Here is an 18,439-nt window from a genome sequence, read left to right as displayed (position 1 = left end):
GTGAACAACAACTGACTCACTTCCCAAGCTCTCTCATCCCCAACAGACTTCATACTTGCCCCTCTTTCCAAAACTCTTGCATTCACCTCCCTAACAACCCCATCCATAAACAAATTAAACAACCATGGAGACATCACACACCCCTGCCGCAAACCTACATTCACTGAGAACCAATCACTTTCCTCTCTTCCTACACGTACACATGCCTTACATCCTCGATAACAACTTTTCACTGCTTCTAACAACTTTCCTCCCACACCATATATTCTTAATACCTTCAACAGAGCATCTCTATCAACTCTATCATATGTCTTCTCCAGATACATAAATGCTACATACAATAAATGAATAAATAAATACTACTTCTATCTAATGTTTCTACCTAATGCTCCTGCCTAAATGTTCCTATCTATTACTACTATCTATTTCTCCTACCAATTTGCCAAAAGGCAGGGCTAGCACATAATTCTCACCTCAGGAAAATCCAGAGTTACAAAGAATGAGCTGTGCGAGTTAAGAGTTGTCAATTGTTAAGTATGACAGTGAGAACCTGTCTGTTTGTGGGCAGAATGCTAGTATTCAAAGTGTAGGTCAGGCAGGTTTATCCCAGGGATAATATGAATATAATAGTGATAATTATCCCTGGAGATAGGCGAGAAAAAATACTTCCTACGTATACCCTGCATTTTGTAGAAGGCAACTTAAAGAGGTGGGGGTGGGATGCTGAAAATCCTTCTCTCGTTTTACTTTTCCAAAAGAAGGAACAGATACGCAGGCTAAGTGAGGATTTTTCCCACTGTGGCTTAGTCATACATTCTTGAAGCTCCCTCGCTAAAGCGGGAAGTGGCGAATATGCATCAAAAAAACATTCATAATATTCATAATACTGATATTAACAATATTAATAATAATCTTTTCTCTCATATCTCATACATGTTCTTTACTTCCCAAATTAGCAAGTTCGCATCTAGAACAGACGACTGAGCCTCAGAGGAAAAATCCTCACTTAAATCTCTGTTCTCTTGATACATAAAACAATAGTAACAGTAATAATAATAACAATGTCAATTACTTTCTTACTTTTCGGAACTTGTCTCAATACACAATACTCCTCAGCACTGGTTGGCAACAATCCTATGCATTCAATATGAATTCTCAGATTTTACCATCCAATATGACACCTAAAACTGATAATGTCAAACTTTATACTCAAAAGATATACAGTGTCATTCAGGATGTCCTTCGCATTCCACTGACCCTCTCCTTATTTTTACAAAATAAGCCAAAGAACTGAAGACTGTTGCTATCATGAGTGTGTGTGTGTGTGTGTGTGTGTGTGTGTGTGTGTGTGTGTGTGTGTGTGTGTGTGTGTGGTCTGGGGAAAAAAGGGACAGTACTAAGGTGTGCAAAAATGCAACACACAACAAAATATCTAAAGGAAAATCTTCATGGATCAACATATCATACAATGGGAGACAGCATAACAGGTAATGAATGTGAAGGACTACATAATCAAACAAGACATGTCAAAGGTATATCAACATTTACTTTAATACTATCATTGACCTCACCTGCAAAATTTCATCTAATAACTTCTGTCCACCTTGATGGCCATATGGAACTTCGTATGGAAAGCCCCAATCCCTGACCAGGAAGTGTAATCTCTGGGGTAGAAAAATAAATCTAAATTAGTCGACACTTTCCAATACACTACTAACCTCTACATTAATCTATAGTTTGTAAAACTAACACAATTTGCAATCATCTGTAATTACCTGCATAACAACTGTTATAATCCAGTCCATAAAGGTAGTGTCTAGTTGAGGAACAACATACATAAAAAAGATATACCTTGTTTAGAAACATTTTTATGTTTGCTTACCTTTCCAACATCAGTGAGGTACCATCAGAGGCCCTAGTTCAACCCAATGACAGCACGTCACCCCCATATACCACATTGCTCCAATCTACTCTATACTAAGCAAGCCTGCCTTTCACCAAGCTGAATGTTCAGGCCATATCACCTCAAAGCCTCTTTCACTCCATCAATCTATCTCCTTGGTCTTCCCCTCCCCCTTGCTCCCTCCACCTCTGACACATGGTTACTCTATGTCAATCTTTCTTTACCCATCCTCTCCATATGCCCAATCCATTTCAGCACACTCCTGTCAGCTATCTCATACAGCCTACATTTGCTACCACACCTAGCTATTACAATGCCATACCTTGCACAGTCCATCATCCTCAAATAACATATTGTCCTTAGGTATTTCATTTCCAGCACATCTACCCACTCTGGTTCTTTTGCATTCCAGGCCCATGACTTACATCCATATGACATTGTCATGGCTACTGTATCTCTAAACATTACCATCTTTGCCTTAAAAGACAATGACCTCCCTCCCTTTCAACATAGGCCCTCATTGCATCCTTGACATTGCCCCCTCTACCAACATACACTTTAACTCCACTCCCATGTACTTTAAGCCTTCACTCATACTCTCACTCAGAACATCCTTTTATGCCCCCTGCTACACCTCATTACCTTACTTCCAACTTCCTCCACTCACACACTCTCCCAAACTCAGACACCAGCTTCCAGAGTTTTTTTTTTTTTCAAATATGCCAACACTGCAGAATCAGTTTCTCTCTAAGGTTTGCCACTACATGTGTCATCTGCAAACAGCAACCAACTCACCTCCCATGCCCCTCTGCCCCTACATGCTGCAAACCCTCCCCCATCTTCAAAACCTTCACATTTACCTCCTTCAACATTGCATCCATAAACATTAAATAGACATAGCGATCATAGATCCCTCAAGCAGACCTAACTCATTTGGCACTATTCACCTTCCTCTCCTCCCTTCTTACTCAAACACATATTAAAAATTTAAGCCATGATGACATCACATTGCCCTGTCTCACAACAAAATGCATACCAAATCTTTAACTCATCTTTCTATCCACTCTTATACATGCATTTGCTCTTCTAGAGAAGACTTTTACACCATCTAACAATTGACCCCCTACCACATATATCTTTAACACATCCCATAAAGCATTTCACTCAACTCTGTCTTATGCTTTCTCCACATCCATGAAAGCTGCATACAACTCCTCACCTTTTGCTAGATATTTTTCCACAATCATCACCACAAAAATCTGATCCACACATCCCCTACCTTTCCTAAAACCCCCTTGCTCTTCATTTATTCTGCATTGACTTACTTTCATTACTCAATCAATCAACATTTTTGCATACTTTTCCTGGTACACTTACAAGAATTATTCCCCTATAATTGCTACACATATGCTTAACACCTTTTCCTTTGAATAAAGGAACAATAATAGCTTTCACCCATTCCTCTGGTACAACCTTCTGTTTCAATGCTAAATTACATATCAGATGCATCCACTCTACACACCTTCTCCTCCAAACTTCAGCATTTCAACCATAATTCCATCCACTCCAGGTGCCTTTCCTACCTTCAGCCTCATTATCACCCTTTTTAAAAAAACATCCCTCTTTGCAATAGGCCCTTGCACTTGTATCCTCTTCCTTCCATCCTCAATATCCTGGCCTTTGTTCTCAGGCGTTAGATTTCCAAAACATCCAACCTCTTCCATCACTTTGTATGTAGGGTCCAAAACCTACAGCCATAAAACACCATCTTCACTAACATACCATCAAACATTCCAACTTTTACCATCACAGCCAGTGACCTTTCTTTCCGCACATTCCTCAAGGCACCCAGGACCTTCAAAAACCCCTCACCCACACTGTGATTCCCATTAGATCCCATTAGATCCACTGCCATGCCCATTCCATAATATGTGAAGCAACCCATTTCCTTCAGGTTCTCCCCATTCAAATTCACTTAAATTAACATGTCTCATCCTCCTGCTAAATCTCATTACCTTATAGTTATTCACATCAACTATCATACCACTGCTAAATCTCATTACCTTATAGTTATTCACATTAACTATCAACTTTCTCCTTTCACACATTCTCCAAAACTTGGATACCAGATTATGAAATTTCTCTTACACATCTGCCACCAGAGATGTGTCATCTGCAAATGGCAACTGATTCACCAAAGGTTCCCAAACCCCCAGAACACCATAGGCCCATCTCTTTCTGTAAGACATCATAGTTTCTTCCCTCATCAACAAATCCATAAACAGATTAAAAAGCCCTGATAATATCACATGCCACTGACACTAAACCACCTTAAACTTACAACCACTTATCCTCCTCCTATCTTACTCACACACACACACACCTTACTCTCCTGATAGTTAACACCACCTGGATGTTGGGAGAACCAGCAACAGTGGCACAATAAGCAGAACTGTAGAGGCTGTCATATTTCCCTCTCCTAGACAAATTCACTGTAGTTCTTTCTCCGCCTTCTATATGTAGACATGGTTTGCTTAATCCACAAACATAAAATTCCTTTTGTCTTTCACTTCCATCAATTCTATCTATATCTCTGATACCTTTTCCCTTCTGGAACTCCCTCAAGTGGGTGGCCACACCAACAGAGCCTCCATGACAGTGAAACTCCAGTGCCTACCCTTAACAGGCCACCAGCAGAGGGCAAGTCAAGCAAAGTGTTTGCAAAGATTCCTACCTAATGTTCCTACTGACTACTTCTACTAATGCTCCTTCTTCATGTTTCTATCTAATAATTTTACTTCCTTCACTTAACTCTTGAAAACAAATAATGCATGATTCTGTATTCTACATCAACAGTTTCCTTCATCCCTAAGGACTCCAGAGAAAGAAAACTACCCATATATCTCACACATGTCATAAAAGGCTGCTAAAAAAGAAAAGATCAGGTAGCCTAAATCCCTCTCCTCCTTGCATTGTACTTCCTAAAAGTGTGAACAGAAGAAGCCAGGCAATTAGTGTTCCACAAGTGCCCTCCTAGGGTGTCTGAATGTGCGTGGATGTAACCTGAATAAGAAATGGAGAGACATGAAGTAAAACTGGGGTTAGGAGACAGGATTTTCTGGCTCCAAGTGACACTAAGCTCAAAGGGATGGAGGATATACTATTCGGGAATGCCCAAGGGGTAAACTCTGGGGTTTGTGAGAGGGCCAGAGCAAAGGAAAGGGTGATATTTCAGGTTAAGGAAGAGCAAGGGGAATGCATTAAAGAATGTAAGGGAGGGAGTTCTACATTGATGTGGGTGAGAATGAAAGCAGATCACATGAGGTGGGTGATTATCCATGCTTACCCATCTAGTGGCAAAAGGACTGATCAGAGGTGATTCTTTTGGGAAATGAAAGAGTGCTTCACCAATGATGATGCAAGGGATTGAGGTGGGAAATTTGAATGCAAGAGTGGGTGATGTGACAAATGAGAGTATAACTGAGGGGCATGGTGTATCCTGTGTAAATCAAAATGGTGAACAGCTTGTCGAGTTGTTTGCTGAAAAAGGAGTGGTGACAGGGAACACCTGGTTTATAAAAAGGTGCACACAGAAGAAAACATGAGTGAGTGGAATTGGAGGCCAATAGGCATTACTAGAGTATGCAATGATTTTCAGGTACGCAAAGAAGAGACCACTGGATGCAACTGTGCTGAAAGAAGCAGTTGGTGGGTTGTTTGATCATTCCTTGGTAGAGGCAAATGTAGGACTTTTTAGTGACTTTCAGAGATGAAGAAACAATATGAGGGAGAAGGTGGTAGTAAAACTGAACAAGTTTAGAAAAGAGGCTTGTATGTAGAGATTCCAAAACAAAGTTGAGTGAATAGGCACTTAATAAAGGGGGAGGCAATGAGTAAAACGTATTTAGGGAAGTAAATCTTGCATGTACAGCTGAAGTGTATGGTACAGGGGAGGAGGGAGTGGGCATATGAGAGAGGGTAGTGAATGGCGAGAAGAGGACCTTGAATACTTTGTAAAAAGCAAAAGAGAGGTGTATGGGCAGTACCTCCATGGAAGGAATGCAAGTAATTGGGAGGTTTACATGAGAATACAGGGAGGAGGACATAAGGAAAGTGCAGGGGTTGAAAAACAAGTAGGCTGACACAGGGAGATTTTCAACAAGCTTCAAGGAGAATAAAAAAAAATGTCCTAGATGGTGAATAGTGTGCAAGAAAACAATGAAGGGATCAGTCTGAGGGCAGATTGGGAAGAGGTAACAGACAAAGTTGGAGTGAAAAGGAGGAGTGAGAATTTTGGAGGACTTTTTTTTAATACCGTTGTTACATAACTCTAGGACTCCTTCTCCAGAGGTTCCTGCAGCTTCAAGGCTGTGCTGCAATTAGGAGGAGGGAAAGAAGGGGCTCCTCTGAGGACTGTTGAATTAGTAAGATGAAGTGCTAAGGAGAAGGTGGTATATGGTGTGAGTCATGGCAAATAGATTGGAGAAAAAATAGGATGTGGTGAAAGCCTTGCATACATCATAGGGCAAAGTCATGGAATGGATGGGATTTCAGTGGACTTTCTCAAGAAAGGGGCTTCTGTGTTGAAGAATGGTTTGTTTATATTTGCAATGTGTGTGGCCCGATAAGAGATGCCTGAGGACAGAGAGAATCCCTGACAAGAGCCATTATTCTGTATAGGCATGGAGGATAGAAGTGAAAGCTCAGATTACAAAAGTCAATAGGGTACACATGTAAGTAGTATGGGAGTGTGGTGGTTGAGAGGATGGTGGCATGCCCAGGCCATCAAACTGGAAAGAAGCAATGCGGCTTCAAAAGTGGTAGAGGACGTATGGACCAAGTGTCTACTTTGAGAAATTTGTGTGAGAAATACACGGAGAAAGAAAGGGATTGAAATCTGAGCTAAATTCAAAGACCTGGAGAGAGCATATGATTAGGCTCACAATGATGCCATGTGGAAAAGTGCTACAAAAATAAGATGTACGAGGAGAACGAAATATATATCATAAGATTTCCTCATTATAACTTAGGTCATCCAACAATTTACATATTCTCCATGGGTCAACACATACATAGGACCTGCACACCAACGGACATGGACTTACAACTGCACTTTCCTTAATACGCTACTCTTGATATGACAAGTCAGCTGGATGTTTAGAAAGAAGCAGGAAAAGTTAGAACACTTCATGACAACTGCTGTATCCCAGAACATCAAATGATGTTGCTACCATTAAGACAATAGAGAAAAATATCAATGTGCACCCTACCTATATCATCCATCTAACCTGTCTTGACAATTTCCATTTAAGTGTAAAAATAACAGCACTAGTCCATTGTAGCGAATCAAACTTACTGAGTACTTTGGTCATAAAGAATCAAAAACTAACCTGGAATGGGTGAACATTGTCGCAGTCTTCTTGTGCTAACATTCCATATGAGGTGAAAAGCTGAAGGTTCATTAAGTCATCTTCTTGAATGTTGTTCATCAGATTATATACCAGCACTGACGACACCATCGTAGTCAGAGCAAACACAGTTGTGGAGTCTCTCATTGATGACTGTATGTCAAATGTTCCTTGAGTGTCCATCAAAATGACAGCAATCTGTAGGAAGCAATACTAAGGATGAGTTTTAATTGTATAAATGAATTTGACAATATATAAGAAAACCTCTCTCTCTCTCTCTCTCCTCTCTCTCTCTCTCTCTCTCTCCTCTCTCTCTCTCTCTCTCTCTCTGAGCCCTGGGAACCAAACAGAACTGCATTTTGCTCCATAGTTCTGAGGCACAATTCATATACGAAAACTTTTTTATTCAAGATGAAACTACTCAGGCTGCTCATAAATGATGTGATAGATATATCAGATTCAGTAATGACTTGACATACATCAATGATATCATAAAACATCAACAACTGGTAAACAAATATTTCTATATGGGCCAAAAAGCATAACCTCACATTTCTCAGGATTTGAGATCATGTCTGATTACCTTGTCTGCACTCCAATTCTATTAAGGATCTGTAGCAAATTCATGTTAAAATTAGGAACAGCTCTGGTGATCTAGCATCATTAACATCATCAGAATATTTAAAAAACATGGGTACATTTCTAGAAAGTCCACTGATCATAGCCTAGAAAATAAGTGGATCAAAAGTCAAAACACCTTGTGGCTATATCCATCTACATCCAATCCTTATCTATGCAATATACATCCATTTATAACCAATCCTTTTCTATCTATCTATCTAGCTATCTATCATCATTAATCCATTTCCAAATCTAATGGGTGGACCAGGTGCACAGAGAACCTGAAGGGTATTGAAACCTTCAATCCATGATAAGAATGTTAAGGTGATACATGGATTTCCACACTTTTAAAGCGCTTCTTACTTTTCCACTTTAGACTCCTAATTTGTTAAGCAAGATCAGTGTATCAATGCTCATACCTAAAATGCTTCCATGGTGTATGATCCTGAATCATTCCTCTTGTACATTCATCCCAAATATACTTAGTCCTCATAAATTTTCTCTACATCTGCAGTCTATCCTTTTTCCTAGCATCTTCTACTGCCTACTCCACAATTCCTTGATCAACCTATTATTTGTCATATGTCCTTTCACCCTGTCCCCAGCATGTTTGAGATTAGAATTCCATACTTGCTAAAGTGTTTCTTTCTTTTTCACTTTAAACAGTAAGTTGATATGTCAACTGGGAAAATAGCTTCCATTCCCATGACTTCTAAACACATATGCTTCTATTACATCTCCAGTCATTCCTCTTACATCCTCATCTGAAATATCCTGAGTCCTAAACTATTCTCTCATGATATCTATCCTTCTCTTCCATGGTCTACATATCCTCTCAAAGAGAGATAGGAATATGTCAGCTTAACTAGGATATTTGATCCAAATCTGGACTTACAGAAGTTAAGAGAAAATGAGACATTAAGCAAAAGATGGATCAAACATGAAAGCAGTAAAGGAATACAAAGTTAAGTCATTAGCCAATATCTATGGTGGATGCAATAACTAATTCTTTCACTACTGATGACTGATCTATTCAAGTAGCAGACTGAATGGCTTTAGATAACACTGCCAAGGTATAAAAGGTCTGTTCATTTCTTTGGCTGCATTCAAGCTGCAGTCCATCATTACCAATGCTCTACTATCCTAAAAACATACTTTCTTTGCATTTTTCTTTTTTCATTCCTCCTACAGCTTCCATTCCCCCAGACTATACCTGATAATGTGACCCTTAATCTCACACACATACATTAAGAAACAGTTACAAAATGCGACAAAGACTCTTTTCAGCTCTTTCACATTTAAGTATGGGGATGGTATATGAATAAAATGTGTGAATATTTACATACATCACCTTACTCCATATGTGGGAAAGACAACAAGAAACAGGCAGAGAAATAACAAGACACACACAGAATAATCTAAAGTGTTTAATTCACAATTAAGGGTAGTCCAAACCGGACTCAAATTTGGTAGTTTTACTTATTCTGTCTGCACTAAATCTTACCTCTTCACCAGATCTTTTCTTTATCAAGAAGGGTTCACTCCAGATTAGAACACCAGTTGTCTCTCTTTTCGACCCTTGCCGCCACTTAAATCCTGTTAATGGTTGGTCTGCATCCCCTAGCCAATCTGGTGACTGCTGTAAATATTGAATAAGAATTTGATACAAATACATGAACATATTTTGCACCACATTAACACAAAGAGACTAATTACACAGCCTCAAGATCCATAATCTTTGCTTGAAATACATTTACATGTTCAAGTGTTTTACTTTTTCCCAAAAACATATGTACTAAAGACATGAATATCTCTCACTAAAAATGGGGGTATCCCCTTAACCATTCAAAGTATCAAAAGATAATTTCTATGCTTAAGGTTTTTATCATTATTTCTGTAATAGATTGATTCTACAATGAGTGTGATAGATATCCTTCACGTGAGTTTTGCAAAAAATATACATTAAAAAAACAACTGTTGTACCATACACATTTAATGGAATAAAGTTTATCTTACATCACAATACATATCCAACTGTACATGTCATGATCTTTCTTCCTACCAGTTAAGACTTTTACAAAGGGAAAGCCAAAAAGCAGAAATGACAGATCTTCATATATACATTAAAATTGTGTAATATTGATTCATATATTCATTTTGAAGCAGAAATATGGAAGTTACATGAAAAAAGAGAAAGCAGCTATCTACAAAATAAATCAAGCAAAGCAAAACAAAAGATCATCTTACCATTAACATCTTCCCATGATTGAAGCGCATGAAAAAGACAAGAGTTCAATTTTAGATCATGTCAAAGGAGCCATAACCAAAAAGGCAGTAATGGTTGTAAATGAAGTGCAAGCACAGAAACATTCTAGGATGCATATGACTAATTCTAGATTAACAGCATAACTAATATCCTATATCTGTCTAAATCTAAATTCAATCAGGTTATTCAAAATGCTCCGTGCAGATTTATCATCAATTAAAGGAAAGGAAACTTCCAAATCTGTCTGATTTCTATAAAAGCATGAGTATTAAACATTACAGCAAAGATATTATATTCATGAAGATGAAAACAGAGAAGTGCAGTAAACAAAATTGTTCCCTCAGTTACTCTCATAAACTCCATCTCTAGCTAATATATGAGCAGGGTGTCATAAAGGAGCTTCCCAACCCAAAAGAGTCTATCTCACAAAACTCATGCATGGAATAAGGCCTTGAATCCATCAGAATCCAAGCAAAAGTGGTTGTGGGAGTAGGAGGATGGAAATCCTCTCCTCTGTATTATCACTTTCCATGATAAGGCAGGAAACAATAAACATAAATCATTTTTCATTCATGTATGTAATTTCCCATTTTCGTGAATAAGTACTAGGTATATACGAGGTAGCCACATTTGCTCACAACCATTTTCTGGCTGTCATGCATAATGCAACAAAATCAGAGCCCACCAACAACAGCCAAGCTCAACACACCACTCTGTGGTTTCACTTGATTGTATTATATGCTATGGTTCAGCCCACTCACAGACACAGCCTCCAATACAGATGCAATTTACTATATCCAAAGCATGCTTCTCACCCTCCTCACTGTAGAACTCTAGCACCTTAAAAGTGTCTCTTTTCCAATATCATTCCATCTTCTCAATCTTCCCATCCATCTAACTCCCTCCATGCATTTCTATATATCATACTTATACCTTAAATTGTCTGCTGTTTCTCACAATAGGTGGATAGCACTAGGAACATATAAGAAATTGCCTCATTTACTCATCCATTTTCTACCTGTAATATGCAATGCATCGAAACCATAGCCATCTATCCACAACCTGGCACCAAAGTCCTTTCTATGGTTTCATCCAGCCACTTCACATGCCCTGGTTCAGTCTACTAACAGCACATCACTCCCTATAACACATTCCAATTCATTCTATGCCCTGAATGCTTTACACTCTCCTGCAAGCACAAGCACTCAAAACCATTTTCACTCAATCTTCCATCTCTACTTCAGTCTCGCCCTTCTTCTTTCTCCTCTATGTCTAACACATGTATACTCTTTGTCAATCTCTCCTCATTCACTCTTTCCATATGTCCAAACCATTTCAGCACATACTCTTCAGCTCTTTCAACTATATTCTTATTACCACACTTTTCTCTTACCCTATCATTTCTTACTCACTTAGCCTTCCTCACCCTTAACAGTGTCTTCAAACATAGTCAACCACTTTCATTAGAAATTTAACTGCAATACCTTCCATTCCTGCTGCCTTGCCACATTTCAACTTACACAAGACTTTCACTACCTCTTCTCTTTTCACTAAACCATTTTTCATGACTCTCACCCTACATATCTCCTCAACCTAAACATTCCACATCTGCCACCATATCATCAAACATACCCGAACATATTCAACAATCTTTCAACTTCCTCATTCCATACCCTCCTCTTCTCCTCACTGCCTGTACCACTTCCCCATTTACTCCTTCGCTGATGTTCCCATTTTTTCGCGTGCTTATCTCACACTATCAACTTCCTTCCAAAACATTTTCTGCTTCTCTCTGACATCTGCTGATACTTGCTCACCCCAACAGTCACCTGCCCTCTTTTGCAGTCTCTGTAACTTCCTCCTAACCTCCTGCAACTTGTATATGGCACAGCTCCCAATCACTCATACTCTTTTTCTGTAAGTAATGTCCATACACCTGTTTTCTCTTTCACCAGCAACTTTACTTCATTATCCCACCACTCACTATCTTTTCCCACATGCCCAACTCCCAGCTTCTGCATGCCACACACTTCTCTCACACATGTCAGCACTGCTTCCCTACATACCTCCCATTCCTCATCCACTCCCCTAGCTTCATTTACTTTCAACTTCTGCCATTGTACTCCAAATCTCTCCTGGTTTCACTTCACATAAGCCTCAATCTCCCCTGGTTTATGTTCACACAAGCCTCTTTTCTAAGCTTACTTCTTCATCTTTTTCTCACCCATATCATTTCCCCTTTTCTGAAAACCTCTACAAGTCTTTATCCTAATCTGCACCAAGCAATGATCAGACATCCCATCAAGTGCCCCTTTCAGCATATTCATACCCAAGAATCTCTCCTCTGCAAACCTACTGACTAGCACATAATCCAATAATGCCCACTTTCCATCTTCCCTACTTAACCATGAACACATATGTATGTTCCTCTTTTTAAACCAGGTATTCCCTATCATTAGTCCCTTTTCAGAACACAAAAAAAGTTCCCAATCATTAGTCCCTTTTCAGAACACAACTCCACAAGCTGTTAACCACTTCCATTCAAATCACTGAATACCCCACACCCCCCAATCATACCCTCAGCTGCCACATTAATCATTTTTGCAATCCAAGCATCCATAACTAATACTCAAATTCTTATGTCAAAACTACTGACACACCCATTCAGATCCTCTTAAAATATCTGACACACCCATTCAGGTCCTCTTAAAATACTTGCCTCTTTTCCTCACTCTTATTAATTCCAAGTGCATGGACACTAATAATGACTAACCTCTCATAATTCATATTCAGTTTTACCCACAACAATCTGGGCCTTACCTCCTTACACTCTTTCACAAATTCCCACAAATCCTCCTCACACTAACTTCAAACTTCACCCCTAAGACACTCTCAAACCATTATTCCATTTTACCCTTGAACTTTGTTTCACTTAGAGCTGGAACATTTAGGTTCCTTTCCTTAAACATACTACCTATCTCTCCCTTCTCTGCATCTTGCTTACATCCACACACATTAAAAAATCCCAGCCTCAGCCACTGAGGATTATGAGCAATTATTGCTTGGCTTGACTTGCAGGAAATACATGGGAGGCATTCTTTCTCCCCTACATATTAACAAAATTCATCATTAGTTTTCTGTCTCTTGTTGCAAAAGTTCCTGGTATCATACCACTCATTATTTGGCTTGAGAGAGTATAAAATATGTTAAAAAATTCAGACTTTTCAGTTACAATGATTCCCATATTTTTGTCAATTTTTTTTTTTTCTGTAAGGCCTCTGTATGAAGACAATGTCCCATGACTTACCAGTACAAATTTCTCTTTATTAAATTCCATTAGATTCTCTTCCACTCATTTCTATGTAGCATCCATATCTGCACTTATTCTTGGCCTTTTCATGATGGACTTAATTATGTGTTCGCCATTAATAAGAGAGTTTCAATATGCCTGTCTTTATCACTCTCTCAAGTACATTTTATATATGAAATGTGTGGCTGACTCACCTGTACTCTCTTAGCACCATTCAGATTCCCCTTTGTGTAATGGTGTTATGTACTGCGCTTTTTGTATATCTGCTACAGTGGATTGGTCTATGTGTGTCATATATACCACTTTGTGTACACCTGCTATGTTAGACTGGTCTACGCTGTGTCTCAGCAGCACTGTGAAAGGCTTCTACTATATTTGTTTTTAGGAATATTGCTGGAATTCTTTCTTGCCCTGGCACTGAGTTCTCTTTAAGGTAGTCATTTACTTCACTTATGTTTCTTTCTGACAGTTATATCTTTAAGTAATTTTTTGTTATAATCATTAAATATTGTACCTTGATTCCTTATTTTCTCTTGCAATGAATAGTGAATTATATAGAACATTTGGCAGATTCCTTTTGCATCATTTACATACCTGTTGCCTCTTGTTCTTTTCTTTGTTCATGTAAGCTTACATGACTTCTGGATTTAAATCTATGTTTTCAATATCATTCTCTTCGTTTATTCTTTGTTTTCTTCTATGTGACTCATTTATTTCTTTGTCAGAATTTATTTGTTCTTCTAATCATTCCACTTCATCTCTACTTGTTGCATAATTCAGCTTTTCTTTCATTCTCTTCCATTCATCATTTAGCTTTCTAAATTTAGGTTTGTTTTTGCATAACTACTGTAGAGAACTTCATATCATTTTATGTTATCTAATATGCCTGAGTAGAAAGTGAATTTGTTTGTATCACATCTTTAATTTCACTCTGCATGTTTCTTCTTCATTGTTGGAGGACATTTCTGTGATGTTACGATCTCAGATACTCACTTTAGTGACTTCAAAGTCTATGATCAGTGCTTTATCATCTACAAAAATTCTATCAATGGTGTTATCATTTCTAGCTGGTCTGTGTAAAACCTAGTTTTGATTAAATGTCTCATGCACTGCCCTTAATCTGTTTAACTGCACTCTCCTCTGCCAGTGCATTGTTCTCCAGTTTGAATTCATATTTGCATCCATATTACAATCCACTTTCTTCCCCATTCCATAAAATCAGTCACCTGACCAAATTCTATTTCTTTATCATTTGTCTGTATTCTTCAATATCTCCTAAATTTTAGTTAAAGCTTCCCAGAACTCTGCCATTCTAGTTTGGGTGGTCTGTATGTCATGATGTTAATTGCATTAAAGGCTTGTATGGTTTTTGTAAATGATTCACATTTCTTGTGGGAAAAACTCATGATCTGATTAGCTTCAAACTAATTACTGTTACACACTGCCATATAACTTTCCTCAGTGTTGTCCCTGTCAGCTGTAAAGGCCTCATATCCTTCAAAATCTGCTGTTTATCTAAAATCAGCTAACAAGGGATCACAAAAGGCATTGCTACAAGCTAACCAATTGAATTCAAAACTTTATTCTTACCATTTTCAACATCATTGATCAAACTGTGTTATATTTCATTACAATTTACTAACACAGTTGCAGAATACTTATATTTCATTACTATTTACAAACACAGTTGCAGAATACTTATACTTCATTACTATTTACTAACAGTTGCAAAATACTTTTCTATCACCAAGCAAACCATCAATCACTCTAACAATCTAGCCTTTGTTATTCTAAATAATCTAGTCATTTTCTGTTGGTACATTCATCTTCACAGATAGACTCTGGGTCTCTGTGATCTCTGGAACGAGTTGTGTTCTCCATCATAATACATCACTAATATTTTGACCAAAAACAAGCAAAATCTTGACTCTTAGAAAGGAGCCCCCACACAGGCTGTATTGTTTGAGACAACAGCAACTGAAAGAGTGACAGGGTGAGAGGCATGCATAGGACATAACAAATTGGAACAATGGGGTATATGGAGGGCAATGTGAACCATGAAAGAATCTGTAGGGCAGGGATATTGAACTGGCAGCCTGCAGGCCAAATCCAGCCCTTGAGTGGTTTTCATTGGCCCTTTGACAGACTCAGAAGAATTGAAACAATGAAACTATGTAAGTGCTTACGAAATTTTACATAAATAGATTTTTATCATGACCAACTATATTAATTAGCTGAATGAAACATGTGATCAGATGTAATAATTAGTTGAATAAAATGTTTAGAGAAAGAAATTGAGGTAAAATAAATGTATGGCCCTTCCATCAATTTGAGTTTCAAAATAGGCCCTACTCCTAACATAATTGAATAGCCCTGATGTAGGGCATGGCTATGAATGGCAGGCTCTGCTTTCAGTGCACTATACATGACAGATAGAAAGTGGTAGTGCGCCAATAAGACCACTGTTCATCTGTTCTTGACACACTTCACTAACTTGGGATATGCAAAAAAATATATATACACAAAAATATGCAGTATTACTAAAAAGAATGAAAAAAAATTAGATAAAATCCTAAAGTTAATTGCAATAATACTACTCATGCCGCAGTGTATCCCACTCTCATCCTGGGCAAAGCTTAAATTAATCACAATAAATCCTTCACCAGTCTTAAGTGAATAGTATTCTACCTATTTTTCTATCAAAAGCATACAGCCTATATGTTCATTCACACAATTTCTTCACTTCTACTCAGTGTTCAGAAACATAAAAAAGCTTTAATGATATTGTAAGTTCTTAATCTTTATTTCTACTATCTATCTCTGGTTTTGGTGCATTATCTATAACAGCTGGAGAGTGAATGTGAGCAAATGGGACCATTTTACAAGTGTTCCTAACACTACCTCGCTGATGTAGAAAATGGCAAATTAGGAAAATTCTATCCATCTATCTATCTAGCATCACAATTCAACTGCCATTTCAAAGTGGTAGATCAAGTCCATACAACCTCCATACACACTTCCATAATCCATGCCCATGTCCAATGAGTTTAAGTGCAACATGGACTACTACATTTATAAAAGTGTTTCTCTTGTTTTACATTACACAGCTGATTTGTCAACTGAAATTCATACCACCTCTATACATCCAATTCCCAATCACTTCTCTTGGATCTTCATGTGAAATATTTCTATCCTGGATCATTTCTTTCACTACGCCTATCCCTTTCTTCCATTCAACTTCTCCTCGTTATACCTGTACTGTACTGTACTGTTCAGAATCCTCTTCATCAATCCCTCACTTGCTATCCACTCAACATGACAATGGCAGCCAAAAGACTTTCATTCATGCACCCTTCGAATTACTTCTTTAAACTACACAACCTTCTTACATCATTCTTCATTCTAAAATCCTAATTTCAGTTTTATTCTGCAAGTTATACATCTCTACTGCTCTCAAGTTTCACCTATCATGAACAATATAAACAAGAACCTTATACAAGCAACTTGCAAATTCTATCTTTCATTTTTTCTACTAACCAATACTTTCAGGGAACCCCCAAAGTTTTCCTCCTCTGCATGACTACTTTTAACCTCAGCACAATGTTTTCATCCATAAAGTGAGTCAAATCAGCATGTTAGATGATGTCATTCCTATCTCCACCCTCATACACAAGATCCCTCTTGTGTACAGTATCAGAAATTATTCCCATAACATCCTCACCTGAAAAACCTCATTCCTTTAAATTTTCACTCAGGAGAATTATGTGCCTCTTCTACAGTCTCCTCCTTTTCCATGTACCTTCACTATAATACAGGTTGAGTATCCCTAATCTGAAAATCTGAAATGCTCCAAAATCCAAGAGTTTTTGAGCAGCAACATGACATTTTAAGTGGAAAATTCACTTGCCCAAGCTGGGATCTGACACTCTGTTGGTGCCAGTTTGTTACAAACCATTGTCACTACCAGACCTACGCATATCATTCTGTGTTTTTTGCCTATTCTCTGCTCTGTGTGAATAAGCGTAAGAAAATGATTGTGATGCCAAATAACCACAGATTGTCCACATGGGTGGCTAACATTGTGATACCTTAGCTTTCTGATGGTTCACTATCACATAAACTTTATTTCATGCATAAAATCATCAAAAATATTGTATACCTGCAGGCTATGTGTTTAAGTTGTATATGAAACATAAATGGATTTTGTGCTTAGACTTGTGTCCCATCCCTAAGATATCTCATTATTTATTATCCATCATGATAAATATGGAAAACAAGATGGTATGGAAACAAACTGGTTAAAGCTAAGACGTACCTCAATGTTTCAACCCTTTATTGGTCTTTCTCAAAAGACTGGTTCCAGCATACAGCAAGTGATGGTCACCCAGTTGGATTGCTTGGTGTGTTGCTCTCTGATCGAATTGCCTGTCCTGCTGCCTTCACCCATTCACAGCTATCTTCGCTGCCTGATGTGACCAGCAGATGAACCCAGACCTTGTGTTAATTTTGTTTAGTCCCTTCCTCTAGGTAAGCTCTAACACCATCACTAAATGGTTTGTCACTTGCCTTTAGCTGCCTTGGCATCCACCATTTGGTGATAGTGTGAGGGCTTGCCTAGAGGAAGGGATCAAAAACATTAACACAAGGTCTAGGTTCATCTGCTGGTCACATCAGGCAGCAGAAATCGCTGTGAACAGGTGAAGACAGCAGGACAAGCAATCCGATCACAGAGCAACACACCAAGGCAGCTGACCAGGTGACCATCACTTGCTGGGGAACACAGTCCCACCGAATACTGGAATCTGTATCTCCTAAGGAAGACTGTTGAACAGTCAAAATGTTGAGGCATGTCCCAGCTCTAACCCACTTGTTTCCATACCATCCTGTTTTCCATATATTTCATTGTGTATAAGCAAACATTCCAAAATCAA

General features: G+C 38.3%; 1 protein-coding gene across 6 annotated transcripts in view; it reads right to left on the bottom strand.

Annotated features, from left to right (window-relative positions):
- atl (atlastin GTPase) overlaps window positions 1-18,439 on the bottom strand; it is a 281,407-nt gene that overhangs the window by 216,377 nt on the left and 46,591 nt on the right. For all 6 annotated transcript variants that reach the window (XM_071692545.1, XM_071692546.1, XM_071692540.1 and 3 more), the window contains 3 exons: window positions 9,437-9,571; window positions 7,294-7,509; window positions 1,572-1,664 (listed from right to left, as the gene is read on the bottom strand). In XM_071692545.1, coding sequence (XP_071548646.1) covers window positions 1,572-1,664; window positions 7,294-7,509; window positions 9,437-9,571 — 444 coding nt within the window. The remainder of the gene's footprint in view (window positions 1-1,571; window positions 1,665-7,293; window positions 7,510-9,436; window positions 9,572-18,439) is intronic.

Source organism: Panulirus ornatus, chromosome 53 (genome assembly GCF_036320965.1).
Source record: "Panulirus ornatus isolate Po-2019 chromosome 53, ASM3632096v1, whole genome shotgun sequence".
NCBI classification, from domain to species: Eukaryota; Metazoa; Arthropoda; class Malacostraca; order Decapoda; family Palinuridae; genus Panulirus; species Panulirus ornatus.
This window is presented reverse-complemented; position numbering and strand designations above follow the sequence as displayed.